Raw genomic sequence first — 23,141 nt, 5'->3', positions numbered from 1 at the left:
AATTCTTCAGTCACAGCCTGTGATCCGTTTAAAAAAGAAAAAGCATACTTAATTAAATGTCTTTATTTTCAAAAAAAAAAAAAAAAAAAGCGAGTAATTTCAAAAATGTAACAAAGATGGCGACAACGATACTGCTACACAGTCAAAAGGTCACAGCATGCGTCTGCCTTGAGTGCACACGGTTGCAACGACAAACATTTTTTTTTTTTTTGTGGGCGTTGCGGTGCGATCCGACGGTCTCCCACGGCGACCGCAGATCGTCGCTGCTCTGCCGTCAAGTAAAGTAAGCAAAGAGGGACACACGGTACTGAATCCCTTCCTTACAGCTCTCCGATGCTTGATTCACGAAAAAAAAAAGCTTCACATCCTTTTTTCCCCCCAAAAAACAGTCCAAGAATCATATGTTACGAGTCAATTCCGACGCAAAGCTCAGGCGTTTTTCAGCCCGCGTGGGTGAGTGAATAAACGTTTGTTAAGTTTGAAGTAAAAAAAGCAGGGGGGGGGGGGGGGGGGGGGGGGCGAAGTGAAGGAAGGGAGGAGGCTGGGTTGTGTTGATAAAGCATCGGGTCGACAAGCCGGTTTAAATCACCCCTCCAGCCTGGCTCCTGTTCCTCTGTGCGTCCTTTTCGTTATTTTGCAAATCAATTTAACAGCGCTCAGCACATCACGTCACAGCCAAAGCTACAGTATCTGCCAGTCAAAAGGCGTAGCTGCAGACAGATCCCATACACGTGTGTAATAGTACACGCACGTGGCCACACATACTCTTTAACAAAAAAAAAAAAAACAAACCAAACTGTAACACCCGATCACCAGCTCTTGCTAAAACAGGCCGTCTGATCAGCAAAGCTTTAAGTGGCTTCGCATACAAAACCTGAACTATCTATATAGCTTTTTTTTTGTTTACTGTATCTGTTTATCATCCTCTAAGCTCATAGCAAAATGTAAAGAAATACAAACATGGCGTAGCAAAACTTAAATGCATTGCTGTTATATGGAGGGATGGAAATTCTAGATAATTTCACTGCCAGTTATTATTAACTGATGTAACAGACTAAGCTAAAATTTACAAATGCCGGAAACATAATGTGCATATTGCATGACAACTGTTTAACCACGTTACCACAATATGAATATACAAGTTGCATATGTTGACTTTTATGATGAATCGTCAACAAAGATTGGCATTTGCTCAGACAGTTGTGTATGTTTATGATTTTTTTTTAACAAGTGCATCACTCAGCACTCGACTGATTGCGTGATTATTCCCATCCCCGGCTTTAAAACATGATGCTGTAGCAGCAAAGCTTAAACATTCAACAGAGGAAAAGCTCCGAAAAAAAAAAAAAAAAATCCTGCAGATAAAGATGCTGAGCTGTCAAACAAACAGAAGGTGAGATTATTTACAAAAGCGCACGTCCTAGAGTCAGGCTACTCTCAAAATCTCATTTTGGGTTTAAAGGTTATTTATTTATTTATTTATTATTATTTTTTTTTTACCTCTAATCTAGATATGCTCCGACAATAAAAAGACTGAGAAAGTGTGGTCGACCGGATCACAGATCTCAAAGCCCGGCGGCCGCAAAATCTTTTTCACTTAAGTCTCAAAACTGCTAATATTCGCTCGTCAGAACCGATTCAATCCGCTAAAGCACCGCGACCGCACGGTAGCGTATACAGTATAAGAATTCAAGCAGGTGTTTGGTGCTTTTTCACCCAAAGCATCAGCTGCACCTGGCTTTTCCATGCTAACAAAACACCAAAATGAGGCAGTAACGGTGTACGCGGGGGGGCTGACTTTCCTCTGCATGTACGAAATTAATCTGGAGACTACTTTGTTGAGATGGCCATGCATGAGTGGAGAAAAAAAAACAAAACAAAACGGAAACAACACCAAACTCTATGGTTAGACCAATTCATCGACGTGTTAAAAAGAACAACCTGTCTTACAGGTCGTCTTAACTGCCGGCCTCCGAGTCCACATCACATGGGGGGGAGGGAGGCCGAGGATCCTCTCTGAGTAGAAGTATTTGGACTATCTGCAGGGGAGGAAGCTCATTGCTAAAATCTGGTGAAAAAAATTCAACAGCTACTTTCACCGTTTTCCACCAGCCTTTTCTAAAATACAAAAGACTCTGTGGCTGTGTCTTATCATCCACAGCCAAAATGTACAAGCACTTAGCTGGTGTTCATTTTCCATAGTTGGGAGTCTGCGATAAAGTTAGGGGTCATAAAGAAACAAAAAAGAAAAATAAATGTACATGTTAAGCAGACCAGTGGTGGAGAAATGTCTGATTTGTCTGTGTATTTGCATTGATGTAAATGTGCAAGTCTTCAACTAAAAAGACCACATTAGTTATTTAGCACCTGGTAGAGGACAGCTGTACCTCTTCCCTGTAGAATGATACTGCAAAATGTACGTTTCTAATTTGTATGAAATGTGGTGACTAATAAGAAGGCTAAATATACCTCTGAACTTCAACACTCCTTTAAATACTTTACTAACAAAAAAAAAAAAACGGTAATAAGTCTTAATGTGTACCCCAGTATTGCTCGACTTGGAGCGTGCGTAGACGGTTTAATTCATAGTTTATATATCCTGAACATGTGGTAGCTGCATTAGACTTCTCAATGCAACGCTCAGATTCAGTTGCCCGCAAATTTTCAATCACAGTAAATGTCAAGTGCCATTGTCGATGAAAATCCAGCCAATCAATTACCAAGAACATCAGGAAACATTGGCAGAAGTTGGTGCAAAAGCAGCAGTGAGGTGTGGTTTTGGCCCTGGGCTCGATAATAATAATAATAATAATAATAATTTTCATGGTGACGTCAATATATGGGAGGCGAGTCTAATGTTGATTTGACAGCAAAAAAATAGAGCTTTTAAATTTGTCAGAGCCACGTATTTCACATTCACGTGAGTGTGAACAGGCCTTTGTTTCTGCATGACTCCTGTGTGATTTTTTTTTCTTCTTCTTCTTCTTCTTCTTCTATTATTTACATCTACTGTACAAAAGTCGCAAAGCATTGAGCCGATACACGCTGAATAAAGTTTTCAAAGCTGCAGGTAGTAAGTGTAGGATTTCCATTAAATAGAACTAATTCATTTCATTATTGCATTACAGTAACATGGCACACAAAATGTCCTTTGCGATTCAAACACCGGTGCTTTGTTTCAAGAATCGATATCAACAGTCGGCGATCCATCCCGTGAGCGACGGGCTAAAAAAGTATCACCGACTGACTACTAGGTGAAATGAAATGTTGCATTATTGCCACTGTAGGATCATTTCTAATCTTTATATTTACCATCTCTGCTGTTGTTTTTTTTTTGTGTTGCACAAAAAAAAAAATTCAGCTTTTTGCACTTTGTTTGACAAAGAGGGCAAAGTGCAGCATCTTGAATACAAAGCAATGCCTCAGAAACTGGTTCATTCAGTATCTTGAACAAGGACACTTCCATAGCTGCGGCGAAGAAGGGTCAAGCCTAGACTAATTTATTTACTCGATGATTTCCCTGACCAGTATGGCCACACAACACAGATACAGGTTGGCCAGTGCAACACAGCGTTATTTTCCTCTTCTGTGGCCAATAGACAGTTGATACAAAGTAGATTTTTGGAATAAAGAGCTACCTATCAATAATAGTAGACTATCAGCTGGACTGGACAGGTCGATATACCTGCTGCCGGCCAAAATTTTCCAACCATTTGATTGGTTAACTAGTGTTAATTCCCAAACCTGGTTATCAACTGTACAGGAAGTAACATATTATTTTGCAAGGTCTATAACAAATCATCTCATCTGATTTGAAATTGATGCAATAATGAGAAAACCCTACACATAGTACCTTCAAGGTCATCTTAGGTGTCTGAGAATAGATGGTCATTTTGAGAAAACAGGAACATTTACACAGTTACAACTCACAAAAGTGCATAAATGACCACCAGGAAAGGGAGGATTTAGAGGAACGGGAGATAAAAGAGAAACAAATACTATTTTGTCTTGCATGAAGCTGTACTTCCTGTGAGCCTCAAACTGTTCAAAATGCCAACCAACTGCCAAAGTAGAGAAAAGGATAAAAATCAAAACAAACAAAAAAAAAAAAATTATAATTCAAGTCATTCTTCTTGTCTTACAAAGCCCACTGTGCGCATCAGGGTGGGAAGGACAAAGTTTATCTGTTCAACAAAGTGCTCCCAGCCCCCTTTTCCTGGATTACAATGCCTTGGAAAAAGCTCTCATTTCATGAGTACAGTACTTCAAGATAGAAACTCAAACAAGTTTCAGCATGAATATTCAAAAAAAAAAAAAAAAAAAAAAAAAGCATAAAATATTTTAAGGTTAACAAGATTGGATGAACTCACTGGGAGGGTGTGTGTCTGCCTGTCCGTTATAGGACTCCTCCTGACCAATAAGAAGTTAATTTGTTTGATGGTGGACAGTTGATTGAAATGCTACGCACCTGATTTTAAGCTAAAACCATACATGGATAACTAACCGACTAGTGATGGATACAATATACAGAGGTGCAGCTAGCAGTGTAACCAAGTAAAAACAGGGGGAGTACACCAGTTATGCAGAAGCAAAAACCCACTGTGAGATGAAGATGTGAAAACTGAAGGCTAACTTAAAATTAAGACATTAGCTGTAATTTTGTGATAAAAAGGGGATATATTCCTTGAGTCTTAACCCCTATGGGGGAAAACTGAGTATGGGAAAAGAGGGTGAAAATGTATGTGTGTGTGTATGTGTGTGTGTGTGTGTGTGTGTGTGTGTGTGTGTGTGTGTGTGTTAGCATCCTGTTCATTCAGAGCCATATCATCTGTGTAATATTTACGTTGCATGTTGATTCATTGATGCAAATTAGCATCTGCATGTAACAGTGTGTGTGTGCGGAGAATTCGCCGGTGACTGAGAACATATGTGTGTGTGTGTGTAGGTCTACAGTATATGTGTGTGTATAAGTGTGAGAGCTGGTACATTAAAACCAGCAGGTGCTGCAGTTAAGTGAAGCCCAATGGCAAGAGCCAACGACCCAACACGGGGCAGGCTGTAGGTAATCCTGGTGTGCATCGGATCCTGACCGGACTGAACCTGGCTCCTTTAGGTGAGCTGGTGAGGCGCCTCCAGCATCTCCATCAGGAAGGTGTCGATGGGCGTGTCACCGATCAGTTTAAAGAAGAACAGGTGCTCCAGGCACTTTAGACCGATGGAGCGCAGTGCTGGGAGCCGGAGGAGGAGCTTTGCAAACCTGGATGACATAAGAAGGGATGAAGAGGAGACTAGAGTGAGAGACGTCCATAAATCTATCAATTATATGAACTGAAAACAAGAATTCAGAAAAAAATATGACGATGTAATGCATTAAATTGTTCTCACTGGATAATCTGGGAGATAGACTGTAGCCCAAGGATCTTCAAGATGACACAAAACAAATACAGACTGATACAGATGTTCACAATGTTACAGCGTTCAACAAAATACACTGTTTATTAGGTGTGGATGGTATTTTAGTCTCATCTTTAAATTTAACTTGTGCCAGACAGACACGGGAATGATGTGCGCCAACCTCTGACTGAAAGCAAAAATTATACTGCAATAATAATCATACTAATAAAAACTACTAGAGTGAAACAAATTACAGCACGTTGGGGGGTCAAGTGGGTATGCCACAAAACTTATTTAACATGATGATATCTAAGGATATATGATAGTATCTAACAGCTTAGATTAATTCATGCTTTACATGTCAACACTCTCGACAGTCTCCTGACAAAAGATACAGGACTCCTTGCTTTGCTTTTATTCTTTACCTTAAAAAAAAAAAACAGGAAGAACAAGAGATAATTAAGCACATTGATAACATTAACAGTCCTGCCAGAGCCAGCGAGGCACGAGAGCTTTTCTCAACCATGAACGCAGAAATAAACAGAAATGAAATGTAAAATTTTATATCATTGTGTGTAAGTCTTGCTGGATGAGTAATAGGATTTTTTTTTCTTTGTTTAGGAGAGCGGAAAGTACCAATACGGCAATCAATCACATCGGGTGGCGGCTCTTCATGCAGTAGTTATTCCCTTTAACAGTTATATTTTATGAGGGACAACTGTCTAGCATGTATAGTGACCAAGCATTTATTAGAGTTCCCTAAGGAAACAAACCTGAGTTTTTGTTTCATCTTGGTAGTACAGGGGAAACCGCTGCATCACATCCAGCCTTCAACCAGCTGCTGGGATGCAGTGACATCATAAAGCTGCTGAGCTGAATATTATGTAACTGTACTGTTATGTCTCCACACACACCACAGGCTCCCAGACCCGTCACAACCAGCAGCCTCCCCTCTTGTGTGTGTGTATGTCTGGGTGTTGTAACGTACCTGCCCTGCTGGTCGGGGTATTTCTGTTTGCAGTAAGTCTCGAGAGACGCGTACACCCTCTCTCTCAGGAGCTCCACCTCGCTGGGGTTGGACAAACCCTTGGCATCTTTAGGAGAAGAAGATAATTAAATGATCTGTTGCTACATATTTCACAAATCCTTTTTTATTTTTCCAGACATTAATATGTTCACTTTCTTTGTGTGTCTGATGTTTTCCAGATTCTGCCTGCTTGTGTACCTGGGTTGAAGAGGATAATGGCTCGAAGGCAGCCCAGCTCCGTCTTATCCATTTGCATGTCTCTCATCTTGCTCACGAGCTCTGTCAAAACCCTGCGGAGAGGAGAGGAGAGGAGAGAGGAGAGGAAAGAGGAGAGAGGAGAGAGGAGAGAGGAGAGAGGAGAGGAGAGGAGAGGAGAGGAGAGGAGAGGAGAGGAGAGGAGAGAGGAGAGGAAAGGAGAGAGGAGAGAGGAGAGGAAAGAAGAGAGGAGAGAGGAGAGGAAAGAAGAGAGGAGAGGAGAGGAAAGAGGAGAGGAGAAGCAGGGGGAAGCACAGTTAAAAGACAGGAGGATAACATCAAATTAGAGAAGAGAGAAGAAGCAAAAGGAAGGAAGAAAAAGAGAACAAGGGAGAGACAGAGGTGACAGAGCAAGAAAAACAACGAGAGAAAGAAAGGGAGGGAAGAAGAGAGTAAGAACAACAGAGAGGCACCAGACTCCATAATCACACTGTCATTGACTTAATGTCCAAACTAGTTAAGAGTATGGCTGAACTGCTGGTTCTGTAAAAAAAAAAAAAAAAAACACACTGGTTACAAAATGGCCAGAGTGATAAACTGCTGCCACCAAATGGTGTTAAGTTGCGGCTGTGACTGGTTCTGGTTCTCCTACTTACTATTACAATGTTTGCCTCACGCTGTTGTGTGTAAGATAATGAAAGTGGCTGATAAACCTTTAAATCTACCATGGCTGGAGAGTAAGAAGGTTAGTTTCCTGTCTAGTTTCTTTTAAGTCTTACATTATTTTGTCTTGACTACAGCTTTTTAAGAGGTTCTAGCCTCTCAAGTGGATATAATATGAATTAAAATGTTCTTAGTTCTTCATTCATCTGTGATAGTAAACTAAATATCTTCGGATTGTTGACTGTCGGTCGTCACCTTGGGCTTTGGAAAACAGTGATTGACATTGTCCACAATTTTCTGACATTTTATAGAGCAAACAACTAATTGATTAATTGACAAAATAATCAACAGACTAATCGATAATGAAAATGATCATTGCAGCCCCGGTTCTGACCTCAGCAGACGACTCTAAGGAGGTTGAAGCATATGGCGATCAGGGTTCAGAGGCTAAAAACACTTTAATTCTCAAACGAACAAACTGTTCAAGTATTTAACAGATGATCTCACTCACAGAAAAGAATGAAGACACCAGGATGTCAAAACTGGCATGTTTTAAGGTAAGAAACAGGTTTGGTTAAAATCCTCAGTTTTAAAACTACTGCTGTAAAACCTCTAAACAAGGAGATTTTAACTTGATGGTGCAAGAATGAAGAAAGAGCCGACACAAAGACATGATGGTGAATTTGACGGCTATATTCTAAACTTTCAACGTCATCCGTTAATTTGTAAACATGCTTCACGAATCTCAAAACCAGAGGATCTAAGAGAGGTGTCTCGTTATTCAAGGAACAAACATGCAACCAGTAGAAACAAGAACTTCACATGGTAAAGACTGAACAAATACCAAAGACTTATCCAGGTGTCTCACCCATATATCAATATGTTATCAACAAACTTATCATGCTGCATTAGATGTAATATGAGGTATGTGAAAATGGATTACAAAAAAATACTCTCTTCACCTTCACCTTTATTGTCTGGTAATTTGTTTGCAGAAAACTGTGTAAACAGCAGAATGTCAGTTTAACTTTAAGAGGCCTTGTGTGGGCCGTGAGAACAGATGTGTCCTAAAACCTTTATAACTACTCCTGCTTTGCTCCTGACGGGGAACGATTTTAATGACACTGCCTGAGCCCACAATACAGCACACTGCCAAATCAAGGTTTTTATGCATACCCAACACAAAGGATAAAAAAAGTTATATTCATATTTGGTTGAGAAAGTGGGGGAAAGGAGTGATTTTACACACCCAGAGTGTACGTCAATAATGTTATAAAACAGACACCTCCCGTCACAGAGGCGTCACTGAAGAAGGCCGATAAAACCTCTCGAAAGCTCAAAAAAAAAAGCATCAAAACTAACTAACAAGAACTGCGAAACAGCGTCCTGTATAGGAGATACAGAGTATTTCGAGTCATATCCCACCATTAATGCCATGGGAAAAGCTAGCTTCGCAAAGCCAGCCCACACATTTTGATTTGCTCATTATGGTCTGGCAAGGCTCGACAAGCGTTTGGCTTGGCAAGAAGAGGCATCATCAATGGGCAGAAGATGAAAAGTACTCTGCAGGCAACTGGACCAGCGTTTTAGCACTCAAAGCCACAAACCAAACATGGTGCTGAATTCAAATACAAAACTGCGGTACTGCTATTTGTCATCATCATCATCATCATCGAAACCCACACCCCCGGCGTTTGCTGAGTGATCAGGTCGAGCGATTCTCTGTAGATGTTGTTCAGAATAACATCATCGTAGCGAGAGAGACCCGGCTGGCTTCGGCAAAGCTGCGGAAAAGCCTCAAACGCATCAACTTTTAAAGCTTTTGGTTCTGTGATTGTTTTAATGTTGACTCAAGAGGAGGGGTTCAAGAGAAGTGTTTGTGTAGTGGCAAGTGGTAATTACCTGTCAAATATGGCCCCAACCTCGGCATTGTGCGCCCTGTGTATTCAATCACAATGTGTTATTACAATGTCATTACACAGTTACATTGTTATTACAGCATTCTGTCTGTTTTTTTGAGCCCTTCAGCTGTACAGATTGTAAGTTCCTACAAAATCTGTGGTGCTACAAACTAGTTTCTGATATATTAAAACCTGTTTAACACTAAACATGGGCTCAAGCTTTGCTTTATCTTTCTCCTGCACCAGAATTCAACTCTGAGAAACATCTGATCAGTTTTAAACCATCTGAATCTGTAATCTGACGTAAGGAACTACTATATTCACATGTATCAACATAAGCAGAGAGAAGGTTATGATAAATCTTATGAGCCAAATGCATTTGCAGCAGAAACCCATTAGTACACATGAAACTGTTCATAATTGAAAAAAAATTAACCCTCGACCTTCAACAGGTGTTACTGGCTAAATGTTGTTAATATAGCATAAAAACTACAAGTGATTGAATCAAAATCATTAAAAAAAAATTTCACTGAGCTGTAGCTGTTATGTGTGAAAACTCTGAAGTGCAAAACATATAAAGCATTTAAGAAAACCAATTAACAACAAAGAAAATACATTTTAACACAACAACTCAACAAAACAGAGAACAGAACATTTCAGAAAACACAACATTTCACAGACTGGAGAAGAAAAGGTATCAACTGTCTTTATCGTTCTGAATTCTGACTGAATGTAGACAACAGACCTTTGTCACTGCAGACATTTTGACATTAACGACAGCTGAATCCCGTTTAGTTTTTCCAAATTCATGACACGACTTTAGTGCATCGAGTGTGGGTTTCTTGTACACTTGAATGGGACTGAGCCATCATTGATGTCACCAGTTCCAGCTGTGCTTTTCCTGCTATTACAAGAGCCCCAGCTGCTTAGAATGATAAAAACAGTCGGTATGCACCTTTTCCACTTGGTAAAATGTGCAGTTTTCGAAAATGTTTTCCTCTTTTGACATTTGTGTTGTGTTTTCTGAAATGTGGACGTATTTTCTGCTTTGTTCAGTTGTTTTATTAAGAGGTTGTCGTGTTTTGCACTTCACAGCCACCCTAGTAAGAAATCTACCTCGAATAAGGTGTTAAAGAAATTACATTTTTAGGATTTCATTATTAACACCCTGTCTGATAAAAAATACAATCCAGTAGCTTCAAACAGATACCAAGCTGAAACAGAAGCCTGCTGCTAGAAGAGAGCACTGCTATGAAAAAAAAAGTAAAAATCAGAAGGAAAACATTGAGCCGTTTGCCATGAGCCTAGTTAGCTTGCTTTCATTTAAACCTGACTAGATTTATAGGTGGAATTGTTCCTTTATAACAATGTAATTACTGTGTAATTAACAGTGAATTGACACGCTGTGATGCAGTTGGGATTTTATGGAAGATTCGTTATGATTTGTCATATTATCTGCATGGTTTTACTTCAGGCAGGTGATAATGTCTCACTCAAAGCACTGACGATATAATAATATACTGATTGATTATACAATTTAACATCCCATTATGGCATGAACCAGCATTTATTACAGCATAAGAAGTGTGATATTTTAATGCAATAATACTTATATTCTGAAACAACTCCTGACAATTACAAAAATTTTTTGTTGTAATTGACTAAAAACACGTAATTTTACATTTGATGTAATAACTGATGGTTGATGCAAAAATACAGAAGGTTGCAGAGGCCACGGCTGCAATTTCTGTTTTGGTTTCCTGTGATCATAGAATAGATTTTAAGATTTTTAAATGCATAAAACTGTGATGTGGCAGTAATGTTTAACCAGCAGACATGAAGCAATTTCTGCCAGCAGATTACAGTTATTAACTGACGTACCTGCAATAACCTATAACATTCCTATAAGGATTGATAGTGAGCCTGTGGTTATCAATCATACAGTAGCCTAAAGAGAACAGAGTAGTCATGAGGCACATAACTGCAGATTATAGATAATTATCACAATCTTTTGCATTTTTATCTCATGAAAAGACAGTCTGGGTTATATTAAGATTGCAATTATTTTATGATCACAAGAAAACAAAGCTCTTCATGTTGAATAATTATTCTGTGGTAGAAATAGAAATGTCCTCTTCAGCCTTCTGTGCAACAATGGGATGTCAAATATTACATTAAAGTATTTAAAATAAATTTTAGGGGCATTTTTTATCCTATTTTACACGTTAGTAGTGTACATTAGCCAGCCATTATAACATTATCAAATGCTGCAATAGGTGCTATGCCACTGAGTGTGTGTGCGCGTCTGTGTGTGTGCACATGCTTGTCTATTAGTCACCAGCCTCCCCGGCATGCGCTGTCACCCTACAGGCAGTACTAAAGAAGCAGAGTCTCTCAGCCAATCACAGCCAACGCAGAACACAGCAGCTGCAGCCAACCAGCGATGAAGACACAGAATCCTAACTTCTTACCCCCGATCGCTAAATCCAGCTAAACCTGAACAATGTGTGTTTAGATTACAAAAAAACAGAGAGCGTGTGAAACCATCACACAGAAAGAAATGCATGTGGATGAATAAAGGCCAGAGTTCTTTCTTTCTTTCTTTCTTTCTTCATCTAGCTGTTAGCACTGATGTGGATTTACCAGGTGGATTCAAGAGGGGACTGTGGATTTGATGTGGCTTTTCAGAGTCGGTCTATTTCAGGCTAAGAGTAGGTGGACCAAATACTGTGTTGAAGCTCATCTATTCTAATCCCTTGCAGTTTGAAATCCAAAGTAGAGCAGAAAAGACTCTGAACAAGCACAAGAATAATCATATAATGCTAAAACTCTCCAGTGTGTGCTATTTTTTTTTAAAATGGTGGCATGTCCTCCCAGTTGGGTCATCCACCCAAACTTTAGAATCACTAGTGTGATCACTAAGGGGGGGGGGGGATCACTATAGTATTAAAGCCTGTCAGAGTAATGTTCAGCAACTGTTTGTCCATATACTGAATGCACCTGTGTGTTACCTGTCAAAGATGGCTCCAACACCTGCACTGTGAGCACTGTTCCTGTGGACGTGCAGGCCGGTGGCCAGTAAAATCCCATCCTTCACTGAGATGGAGCGATGGGAGAACGATGCAATCAGGAGTTCATTCCAACCTGTTGAAGAGTCGGTGGCTCAATATTTCTAGTGAATCAAAATGCATAAATATTCTACTATGTTTTCAATATGTAATAGGACTGAATGTTCCTGGTGTCATTTAACACCTGCTGTCATTAATTTATAGTTGTAATCCTTTATGAAGATACAACTCATGCTTAGTGTGGAGCTGAAAAAAGTGTGAAGTTTATAATGTTCAGTTTCTGTTGACAGTGTGTCAGAGAGGTGCTGATTCTAAGTGACAGTAAGTGGTTTTGTATTGGATTACATTATGTTGATTGCTGCTAATGTTTCATCCACCAGTGAGTACATACATGAGGCCATTAACTTAATGTAACGGCCTGAATTCAATAAAATGTTAGCATGGAATGTCGTAGTTTTTGTAAGTGTTTACTGTAGGCTAAAAATCACATTAGAGTATGCATTTCAAACTCTGTATTGGGAGAAGTATGATGGTACTACAATAGAGTATGATGGAGTAGCACAAAGCCATGAAAGGCATATAAAAAGGTAAAAGCTTCTCATTTAGCATTGGACTCTCAGCTTACTTGCCCCTTATTTTCATGCAGTTAAAAAAATCTGTCTGAAGCCACTGTCAAGTAGAAACACACACAAAAATATCCAGAGATGTGCGTGAAACCGTTTACACTAGGGCTGGTGATATACACGATATATAAACTCTGTCCCTGCCCTACTTCCCCTGCCGTCCAGCCCTACTTTACATTTACCTGCACGTAGCAAGATGACCTGGTCGTCCAGAGGCAGCTCAGAGAAGTGAGGGATCCTCTTGGCCCACTCCACCAGGGTGAAGAGCTGCTTATCTGCTGCCTGACAGATGTTTGTAACAGGATCGTTGGGCTGAAGAGAGCAGATTTAAAGGATTTAAGTTATTATTTCATCAGACAGCTCGACTATGAGATACAGTATTATTCATACCAACGGCCTACAATAGAAAAAACAATGCACACCTGCATACAGGTTACACAAAGTACCTCAAAGGCATTTTTTTCTTTGATTGGATTTTCCAGCATCCCCACTACTCACAGAGCTGCCTCCTGAACTTCCATCTGCATGAAGTTCCGTCTTCTGCTCTACAGCCATCTCAGCCTCCAAAATCTTCTCCACGGGCATCTCCTCGTTCACCACGCTGGTCGACTCCACTTCGCCCTCCCGTTCCTTGTTCCTCTGCCGCTCCTCTTGAACAGCTGCGGGACGGGGAGGACAGAGAGGAGCACAGGAGAAAAATAATGAAGGACGAGAAATAACAGAAAGAGTACAAAAGGAGAAAATGTGGGTGAGGAGAGGGGATGAATAGGAGGTCGATATGAACATAAGAGCATAGAAGCAGGAAAGGTGAAAGGGAACGGACGACAACAGAGAAGCGAAGGGTTTTAAGGCAGAGAACGACGAAAACAACACAGCAAAAACAAGACAATGAAAGGCGGTGAAGTGCAGGAATGGCGTGAGGGTGAGCGGGAAGGATGGGTCAGCAGACAAAAGAATAGAGAAAGAGCGTGAGGGGAGTAGAATCGGAGATTAGAGGAAAATGTGCGGACAACGACGATGAGAAATGATGGGAGAAAGATTGGCAGACAAAAAAAGAAAGAAACAAAAAGAACGAGGGAAAGATCAAAGAATAATATGTGAAAAAAAATAACAGTGAGAAAAAAACAGTGGGAAAGAAGAGACACACATATATGTACGATTCATGATCAATTCAATGTCTTTCACACTGTCTTTCATACCTCTTTCAGCCCCACTACCAAGGCAGAAATGGACCATATGTGACAAACACAACATCAATTATATTCATTAACTAATTGTTTTAATATCCAATTAAATACAACATTGATATTCAGAAAACAGGAATTTTGCCGAGGTTTCACTGCCAGGAAATCAGGGTTTTCCAGCAGATATGTGTGATAGTAAAGTTTCTCTTAACTCCTTACCCAGATGGAGGAAACTGGGTTTTCATGACATTTAAGAAATGAGGTTACCGCAGAAAGCCGACAGCAACCAGGTTATATAAGTACATGTAAACATGATAAATGCGACTCCATGCAGTCACGCTGCATTTTCTATTTTTCAGACGTTCTAGATGAGCTGTCATGTGACTAAATATGGACGGAGAGTTTTATCGGCCCCACATCAGATGAACCGAAGCCATTTTTTTGAACAATCTTCCAATTTTAGGGGACAAAAATTCTTTGGACAAATTAAATACATGTAATTGAAATCTTCATATGTAATATTTTTTGTAAACCCTTTACAGTAAATGGCTATCAAAAGACAGAGTAATATCATGTGACTGGGCTCTGAAAACGTGGTTGCTTCGGCTCGTCTTTTTACATGTGTGTGGTGGGGGGGGGTCACTACACTGTTCATGGATGGCACCATATTAACCTGCAGTTTCATCAAATTTACATTCTCCAGTATATCTAATAATTATGCTTAATTTTTTTGGATTTTTTTGGCCCTTTGATGAATAGCGACAAACAGAATTAAAAGAGGAGCAGCAATTCGAAGTGACTGCATTTAACCTGTAATTCAAATCTTTTTTTTTCTTGGTTGTGGTATTAAAGTAGCCTGTATCGACTGTTTTAAACAAAACATGCATTTTGTATTATTTTAATGATGAATCCATTATTGACCGTTGATATGTCTGATAATCTATTAATGAAGTTGCTTTAAGTTTGCATCCTGGTAGGTGCATTTAATGTAAAAACAAGGTCAAATGTTTCAAACACTCTGGTCACTGTGTCTGGATTTGATACAGGAAAACAAAAGGCTTGACAGTGGCCATAAATTGAGAAAAAAAAGAAATTGAGAAGTGGGTTTGTGATGGAGGGCTGCCCAAAACTCTGGGTGGGAAATCAAACATTTACTCCTCCTCTCCTACAAACATGAAGGGAGGAAATTAATGTTGCTGGACAGAAGTGGAGCTGCTCTAACTGTGCACCTGGGTAAGTATACAGTACGGTAGGATGGTGATTAAAAGAGAGTGTGCGTACTCAGCAAACTTTCCCTGGATCCATAAAGGTTAAAAAAACATGGGGAAATAATTCAAGGCTGGCATTGGTCCACCTCTGAGCACTGGCAAGAAACTATGGAAAACATTTCAGACTAGCTCCTTCTCACTGATATACAATGTAATATCTCTCTCTCTCTCTCTCTCTCTCTGCTTCTCGCTCACTCATACAGACACAGACACACACCCCTCCCTCCCTCTTCTCCTTACATCTGTCGTTCATCTTGGCCACTACAGAAGGAGGGAGAAGGGGGGAGAGAGAGAACGAGAGGAAACAAAAAGAGGAAGAGAGGGGGAAAGGGGGTTAGTGTTTACAAGGCTTACCCACCCCCATCTCCCTCTCTACCACTCTGTACTCGTTCTGTCTATCCCCTACTGCAGAGATATTATAAAACCTCTCTTTAGGGCTGTCCCGAATACCTTTTTTTTGGGCTTCGGCAGCAATTATTCGAAGGCAGGGGGCTCAAGGTTGCGGTGGTCTGATAGGAGCGAAGGGTGAGGAGAGCGAAGAGAGAGAGAGAGAGGGAGAGACGACAGAGGCTGCTGGGGAGAAGGAGTCACGGCACAGGTGCCTCCTCCTCCTCCTCCTCCTCTCTGCCCCGCCAGCCACCTCGGTGTCCCCTGTGCTGCTGGTGTTTTGTCGGTCTGCGTCCAGCTCGCGCTGAAGCGGCAGCTGCAGTTGTAAGCAGCGACACATCGGTGAGAACAGGGAAGCAGGCGCGTGGCACGAGGACCCGCCAGGAGCAGCAGCTTCAGCGAGAGCTGGATGCAGACCGACAAAACACCGGTAGCACAAGTGACGGGGCGGAGAGGAGGAGGAAGCACCTGCACTGTGACTCACTCTCCTCCCCGCTGCCTCCGTCATCTCTCCCTCTTTCTCTTCGTTCTCCTCACCCCTCTTCCTATTGGACCACCGCCGCCGGAGGAAAAAAATAAAATAAAAAAATATACAAATATTCAAATACTGATTTCGCCGTTCGAATACAACGGCGATGAACGAAGCTTCGAGGGATTCGGTACAGCCCTACCTCTCTTGCGTAAAAAGAACGCACAGCAAAAACATCAACACTGACTTCATCATTCACTGACTCATTTCCTTCTATCCTTACAAGACCTCATTTAATCTTATGGGTAAAATTATAGTCAGAAGGTTTACAGGTTGAAAGCCCAGAAAGTATCTGCCACAGATAGAAGCATCAAATGCTCCTTTCCTAAAACTAATCTGCATGAACTGTGTTACTACGGCAAACATTACAGTAACAACAGTAGTCACACATCTCAGAGACTAATCGCACACAAACTGAATTATGAAATTTAGCGTAGTAAAGTTCTGATGAACTCAATCTTAATCTAATCTGGGGAAAAAAACAGTATGTAGTTTGTAGTTAGACCTTACCTAAACTGCTAAACTCAAAGAGATTTAGCACCAGATTATCTCAGACTGATTGACTTAAACTGGATCTCACATGATTTTCAGGGTTAAGACACTCGTATGAAGCAGCAAACAGTTTAGTCTTAATTTGTAAATGTGTTTTCTGTTTCCTTTTTAATGTAAAGCACTTTCATGACTGGAGGGAGCAAGAGTTGCCTATGTAGTTATGAGTTTTCAAGTTTCAATGTTTAATTTCAAACATGGTGGGTAAACAATGTTACAGTTTAATAGCAGTGACTAGTCTATTTGTGACTGATGACCACCTAAACACAAACACCTGGTAGAAACATGACTAGACAAAGATCACCAGGTTGCACCATTGTACAATTTCTATAAAATGTACCAGACTTTTACGTGGTTTATTATTTTTAGACCCTGAATCACAGTGGATGTAATAAAGGTTTTTGATAACGATCAACAGCAAAAAGATTCAGAGATAATATCGAATGGTAGTGATCAATTCTTAGATACAAGTGACAGACACACCATGAATTTTAGGATACTGAAGGAAGGATACACTAGTTGTGTCTTCAAATTTCAGCCACAGTAAGGCTACCATTCCTCAGACGACCTTTGATGACCAATAATGATGTCGCCCGCATTGAAATGTGGACTTTGAAGGACGCGTCCCCGGAGCAGGGAATATATTAATAGTAGTTTGTCAACACATGAAGTTTGCTAAACTTTTTTTAAAATTTTATTTTAATAAATACAAATAGTGAGTTCTTTATTAGCAGCAACAGATTTGCAGAACAAATATGCCGTTGTTACAGGAGACTTGCAGAAATTTTCTGATCAGTCAACATCAACTTTGTCCGATACTACCAGAGTACAAGCCTGACATTTTTAACATTTTAATGATTTGAAAACTTTACCCCTAATACTGTGTGAAATCTGGGAGTTGAGCTGGAGTGTGTGACACAAAATAACGACAGTGATGCTGCTCAGCTGAATCAAACACTTGCCTGTCTCTCCCTAACACACTACAGCCTCTGTGCTACCGATAAATAACCTTTTTTCAGGTTCATAGATGAGCTTAAAAGGTTCATTATTGACCTTTGAAATAGCAGCTTGACAACTTACTCCACTTAGCTTTCACTCACATCTCGTAGCTTTCATTAGGGAATGAGTCATGGGCAACTGGACATGTGTTACGGACGCTTCACCTCTCATCCCAAAGGCTTCTGAAGTTCGGGACCTTTTGTGTGGGAGGCAAAACGTCTTCAAGAATTTAATACACGTCACGTTACCCTTGACTCAGCTCCTCCTGGACATATCATGACTCGGATGACAGAAAGTCTTCACAGACATTAAGGGATGGAGTTTGCTAAGTGGAGGCATCTCCATGACCACTGACCAAACTCCATCTGCTAATGGAGGCCATGAGATTTTTTAAGAACTTTCTGTCATCTATGTAGTCATTACTTGAAGCCTCCTACTTTTTTTTTAAACAATTCTTCATTGTCTAAAGGCACCACTCTGAATTAACATCCTCAGTTGTGTGTGAGGTGTCAGCACTGGCTTCATTTTTAGAGGTGGTGAGCAGAAGGGGTTGAAAACCAGTGATTTACAGAGAGGTTTGATGAAGTTACATGGTTGCTCACCTTCTCTCTTCATGCCCATGGCCAGGCACTTCTGGTAGCGGCAGTACTGGCAGCGGTTCCTTTGTCTTTTATCCACCATACAGTCTTTATTGTCCCGACAGGTGTAGGTCAGGTCTTTACGCACTGTCCGCTTGAAGAAACCTTTACAGCCCTCGCAGCTGTAGACACCATAGTGCTTACCTGGGTGGTGAGGGGAAAGGGGGGAGGAGAAGACCCAAAAAAGAAAGACAAAAAAAGGTATGCCAATTTGTTTCATGGCTAAAATTTTAAAAAAGTAGCAACTTTTCAACTGTTACACTGTATAAGCCGAACTCAAAAGGCACAGAAAATAGGTGTATTTAAGGTGTCTTGTCACCAGAGGATCTGTCTCCGCAGATGGAACAAAGGCGTTTCTGGGAAAGCATCGGCCCTGGGCTGTGGGACGACAGCTGCTTCAAGCCCAGCGGAGGTTTCACATCATCTGAGCTGCTCACTGCATGGAGCCCTGACATGGACACTGTCGAGTTGATCTGAAAGGAAGACAGAGGAGATGGAGAACACAACGATTATAAGAAGGGTTTTTTAGATGCATTTCATGACTCTTCTTCTTCTTCTACGCAAAGTAAATACATGTAGGAATCTGACGCAAATCGTACACAAAACCTACACAGTGACTGAATCTTGAAACTGGAATAAAAACATTTAATCACAAAGCAAAATCTGTTCAGAAAAAAATCCCTGAAATAAAGCAGTCCTCCCTTACCTGCGGACTGCTAATGGGGCCGTAGCCTACTGACGGCGTGCCGGGTAGACAGGGTGAGCCCAGCGAAGAGCTGATGACGGAGAAAGGGGAACCGATGCTACTGATGGGGCTGTTGACCCCGGCGGAGGTGATGGGAGGCAGGGAGGTCATGGAAGCTGCAGCTGAGGGAACCAGTGGGGGTGAGCGCTGGCCTGACGGAGGGGAGGACACAGACGAGCTGTCTGGGCTGCGGGAATCTGACAGGAGACAACCAAAGTGAGAGGATGCATTAATGAACAAACAATTTTGTAAATATATCAACTTGATAAAGAGTCTACAAATGCAAGGGATCATGCTTTCAATTACTGAGGACATGTCTTGTCTCCCGAAATTATTTATGTATTTATCTACATATATTTTTCTCATGTCTGGTCAAAAATATGTTAGGAATAATGACTTCAAGCTGCACAGTGTGTAACTTAACGAGTATGGCATCAACATTGGCATGGTTTACCATCACTTTACCGGAGTAGAAATAAAGGTTCAGCCACAGTGATACAATGCTCTCATGTTACCATTATGTGTTTCAGATAAAAGTGTACACACACACAGGTGAAAGAGTTAATTCTTAATTAGAGCACAGCAGCATTATAGAAGAATACATCATTAATACTGTCATATTAAGTACACAGTAACATCAACAAGTTAATGTGTTTAAAATTAAGTATAGAAATGAGTGTTTTAAATTAGTTTTGAAACTACATGGACATTGTTTTTTTATGGTGCACCATTTAAACCTATTACACTCCTTGCTGTACATCACAAAATGACTGTGCTGCCGAAAAAGGGACACTGTTCAGACACATAGGGTGCTTCATTTTAAATAAACCCACTTTTCTTTATAGCAATCTGTTGGGTAGTTGGACAAGTGACCCTGAGTGACTTAGACCAGCTGAACTCTCTGGAAGACATGCAGTTATAGGTAAACTCAATCAATCAATACTTTATTTCCATGTCAACACAGCTGACAGGAATTCAGTTATCACATATATACATTCAAATATACATAATATAATACTTTCCTGCATAGTATCATTTTGTGGAAAAAAGTCCTTAAGAGCTTGTTGCTGTTATCTACCTACTTTTAAAGTGCTTGTTAACTAATGCTTGCTCTGCAACTACAAGTGCTTGTGCGTCAGAGTTCATTTAAACACACTTATAAAGCATAAATATTTGATCATTAAGAAATCCTGGGCAAGTCTTTGCTTCACCATAAACCAAATCTTTCACAGGCCTGATTTTACAGCAGACATGAAAACAAATGTGCAAGTAAGATCTGTAAATCTGTGGCTAATATCAATATTATACAATAGAGATGCAATGTTTACCAGACATCCATATTTTTGCATTGCTTGTAACTTCTGAAAATGAAATATTTTCTCACCTCTACTGTCTCCCATGATGGTGGTAGGGGCACGGAGACTGGCTGGCTGCTACACACCGACGTGCTTCAGTCTCAAACAGCCCGCTATCAAACTCTAGACCGCGGACTGAGGCCCGGGCCGGAGTTGTTTTGGGAAACCAAAAACGGGTCTGAAATTCCAGCACAAGAAAGACCTCCGCATTAGATACTGGTTTGGCACAAAATATACAAGTTTATCGCATAAATGCAGCATCATAATTTATACCACACAGCCCCATACAAGTATATAAGTTGTCTGTTTGCTTGTCAATAGAAATATCTGTGTATTTGATGCATTTTTGGCATAAGATTTGAAGAGGACTTTGCAAGGCAGCCAGCTGTTCAGCTGATGCCAGGCTCGCCCCGTCCTGATACAGTAAAGGGCAAAGATACTCGGTTATATAATGAATATGAAACATTATATCGATAACCACATACTGACAGTGATATATTGGTTTAAAGCAGTGAATTAAACGCCCCATTCCATAGAGAGAGCCCAGACAGATGACAACAAACCACCGCTTTTGCATGCTAGCTTAACGTTAGCCGTCAAATAGCTCGTAAACTCACTGCCCTAAAGCTAACTGGTTCACGCTAGCAGCCCTGCTCCGACATAAAGTACACCGTTTTATGTATTTTCATACGATGTACAATGCACGCAGCACATTAACGTTACACTTTCTACAAATTATGCCCTGTCTGGTGTAAGTTGGCAAAACAAGCTAAGCGCCGTAGCTAGCTAAGATTAGCCACCTAAGCTAGCAAGCTAGCTAGCATGAATGCATCTGAGGAAAGCGAGAGACCCGAAGAACAAATCAGTTAGCTATTGGTTCATCCGCCTCGTTCACACTATCATAGTCATGCCCTAGCTAAATGTTATAACTATATATTTAGTGCAAATAAATACGGATTACTGACGTTTTAGCGGCACAGCTTCTTCGCATGAAAAGATGTGGCGACTAGGCCCCGTGTGTGTCTGTCTCTCCCCCCACTTTGCCTCGTAGTCAACCCTCCCTCCCCCTGCAAGGATGAAAACATGATGATGGTGGAGGATTTGGCTTAGTGCTCTCTTTTACAGTTACACATTGGCCCCGAATCAGCACCAGACACTACAGACTAGCTTCTTCGGGCAGGGGAAGGGTCGTGTGGTCATGTCACTGAGAGAGGGAGACACATCCAGTGCAAGAGGTCAGGAGGTCAAGACAAGTTCAGCTCAGTATGTCAGATGCTCAAAAGGTTATTGACACTGACACACACAGTGACGATGTCTGGCGCTTTGATGGACCTGCTGAGTTGGAAAACAAACCAGTATCATATCATGTGGCTATAATCTCTCCTTCTTCTATTTTCTTCTGTTTATAAATTATGTCAATAGTTTTTAAAGTCCCCCTTCACTCATAAAATATTTTTTGTCTTGTTCCTACAGTGGAATATCTGAGCTTCAATATGCAGAATGATGTATGAGCAGAGTTTGACACTGGAAGGATGTTTTCACATTTATCTGCTAAAAGTGGAAAATTTCTCTGTGCTCATTGAAAATCTGATTTTAAAGGACAGGTTCACAATTTTTCAAGTCTGTCTTAAATCAACAGTCAGGTGCCCATTTGAATACCGAAAGAGGTTTTCCTCGCTGTAATCGTTCCTCCTGTTCATACTGGCTATTAAAAAATCCCCTTCAAGTGTGCTTTCAATGTAAGTGTTGGGGGCCAAAATCCACAGTGTGTCCACACAGTCATTTTGTGCAAAAATGTATTTAAAAGTTTATCTGAAACTTATATGAGGCTTCAGCAGTCTGAGTTAGTCATATCAAGTGGATATCTGACACATTTACACTAAAAAGAATGTAACGTTGAAAGATATCTACTTGATTTGACTCATTTGGATTTTTTGCACATTTTTGCACAAAATGATGACTGTGGATTTTGGCCCCCATCACTTAGATTGTAAGTGAATTATGAAGGGATCTTCTAATTGCTATTATGAACAGGAGGAATGATTACAGCATAAAAACAAAACTATTTCAATATTCATTTGGGAACCTGACTGTTTTAAGATAGACCTGAAAAAGTGACATCATTACTAGTTTGGTATGCAACTTATACAAGTATGATGTGGAAACATGAAGCCTCCAGTGCACATACACTCAGAATGTACTTGTCAGTGAAGTAGGAAACACCTTTTATCCAGCAGTTAAACTTTTGAAATGAAATATATTTGTATATTTAATTTTTAATGAGGGAGAAGGAAAAGATGATGAAACAATTAAGGAATCATCTTTACCTGCAGAGGTGAGAGCCTGATTTTTCTTTCTTTTTGTTTGCAATCATCATATCAAATAGCAAATCTACCATTTATTTACTGTTAATATAAATGGCCAGTGTTGTGTCTCTTACCCAGTATAAATTAATTCCAGAGGATGAATGCAAATTAAACCAAAGCAAAGCAAATTTTATTTACACATATAGCACATTTCAGTACACTGAGATTCAACATGCTTAAAGAGTGGCCTTCATCAGGGTCATCTTAAAACACATTACAGACAACATTTAAATAGAGTAAGTTAGGTATG

General features: G+C 40.4%; 1 protein-coding gene across 5 annotated transcripts; it reads right to left on the bottom strand.

Annotated features, from left to right (window-relative positions):
* Positions 1-375: 375 nt before the first annotated feature.
* rxrba (retinoid x receptor, beta a) lies at positions 376-21,987 on the bottom strand. 5 transcript variants are annotated; one of them, XM_042436268.1, is made up of 14 exons: positions 21,491-21,987; positions 20,555-20,703; positions 19,132-19,367; positions 18,745-18,898; positions 18,390-18,569; positions 15,564-15,584; positions 13,370-13,530; positions 13,054-13,183; positions 12,192-12,324; positions 9,182-9,217; positions 6,620-6,711; positions 6,383-6,488; positions 5,386-5,420; positions 5,126-5,257 (listed from the first exon to the last, which is right to left on the bottom strand). In XM_042436268.1, exons 2-14 carry the CDS (start codon positions 20,568-20,570, stop codon positions 5,208-5,210), a joined length of 1,350 nt encoding a protein of 449 aa, XP_042292202.1. In that variant the 5' UTR covers positions 20,571-20,703; positions 21,491-21,987; the 3' UTR covers positions 5,126-5,207. The 5 variants fall into 5 exon arrangements, with proteins under 5 accessions (XP_042292198.1, XP_042292200.1, XP_042292199.1 ...); XM_042436264.1 differs by lacking the exon at positions 5,386-5,420 and having other exon boundaries at positions 376-5,257; positions 21,491-21,709; XM_042436266.1 differs by lacking the exons at positions 5,386-5,420; positions 9,182-9,217 and having other exon boundaries at positions 376-5,257; positions 21,491-21,707.
* Between the last annotated feature and the right edge of the window lie 1,154 nt (positions 21,988-23,141).

Source organism: Thunnus maccoyii, chromosome 15 (assembly GCF_910596095.1).
Source record: "Thunnus maccoyii chromosome 15, fThuMac1.1, whole genome shotgun sequence".
NCBI lineage: Eukaryota > Metazoa > Chordata > Actinopteri > Scombriformes > Scombridae > Thunnus > Thunnus maccoyii.
The sequence above is the reverse complement of the archived record's forward strand: the minus strand, read 5'-3'. Positions and strand labels throughout refer to the sequence as shown.

Excerpts from the sequence above, each read along its gene's own strand:
- rxrba (XM_042436264.1), bottom strand. Across the intron at positions 15,585-18,389 it reads CATGGGCATGAAGAGAGAAG|TGGCCAAGATGAACGACAGA; the intron begins GTGAGCAACCAT and ends CTCCTTCTGTAG. Across the intron at positions 5,258-6,382 it reads TACCCCGACCAGCAGGGCAG|GTTTGCAAAGCTCCTCCTCC; the intron begins GTACGTTACAAC and ends TATGTCATCCAG.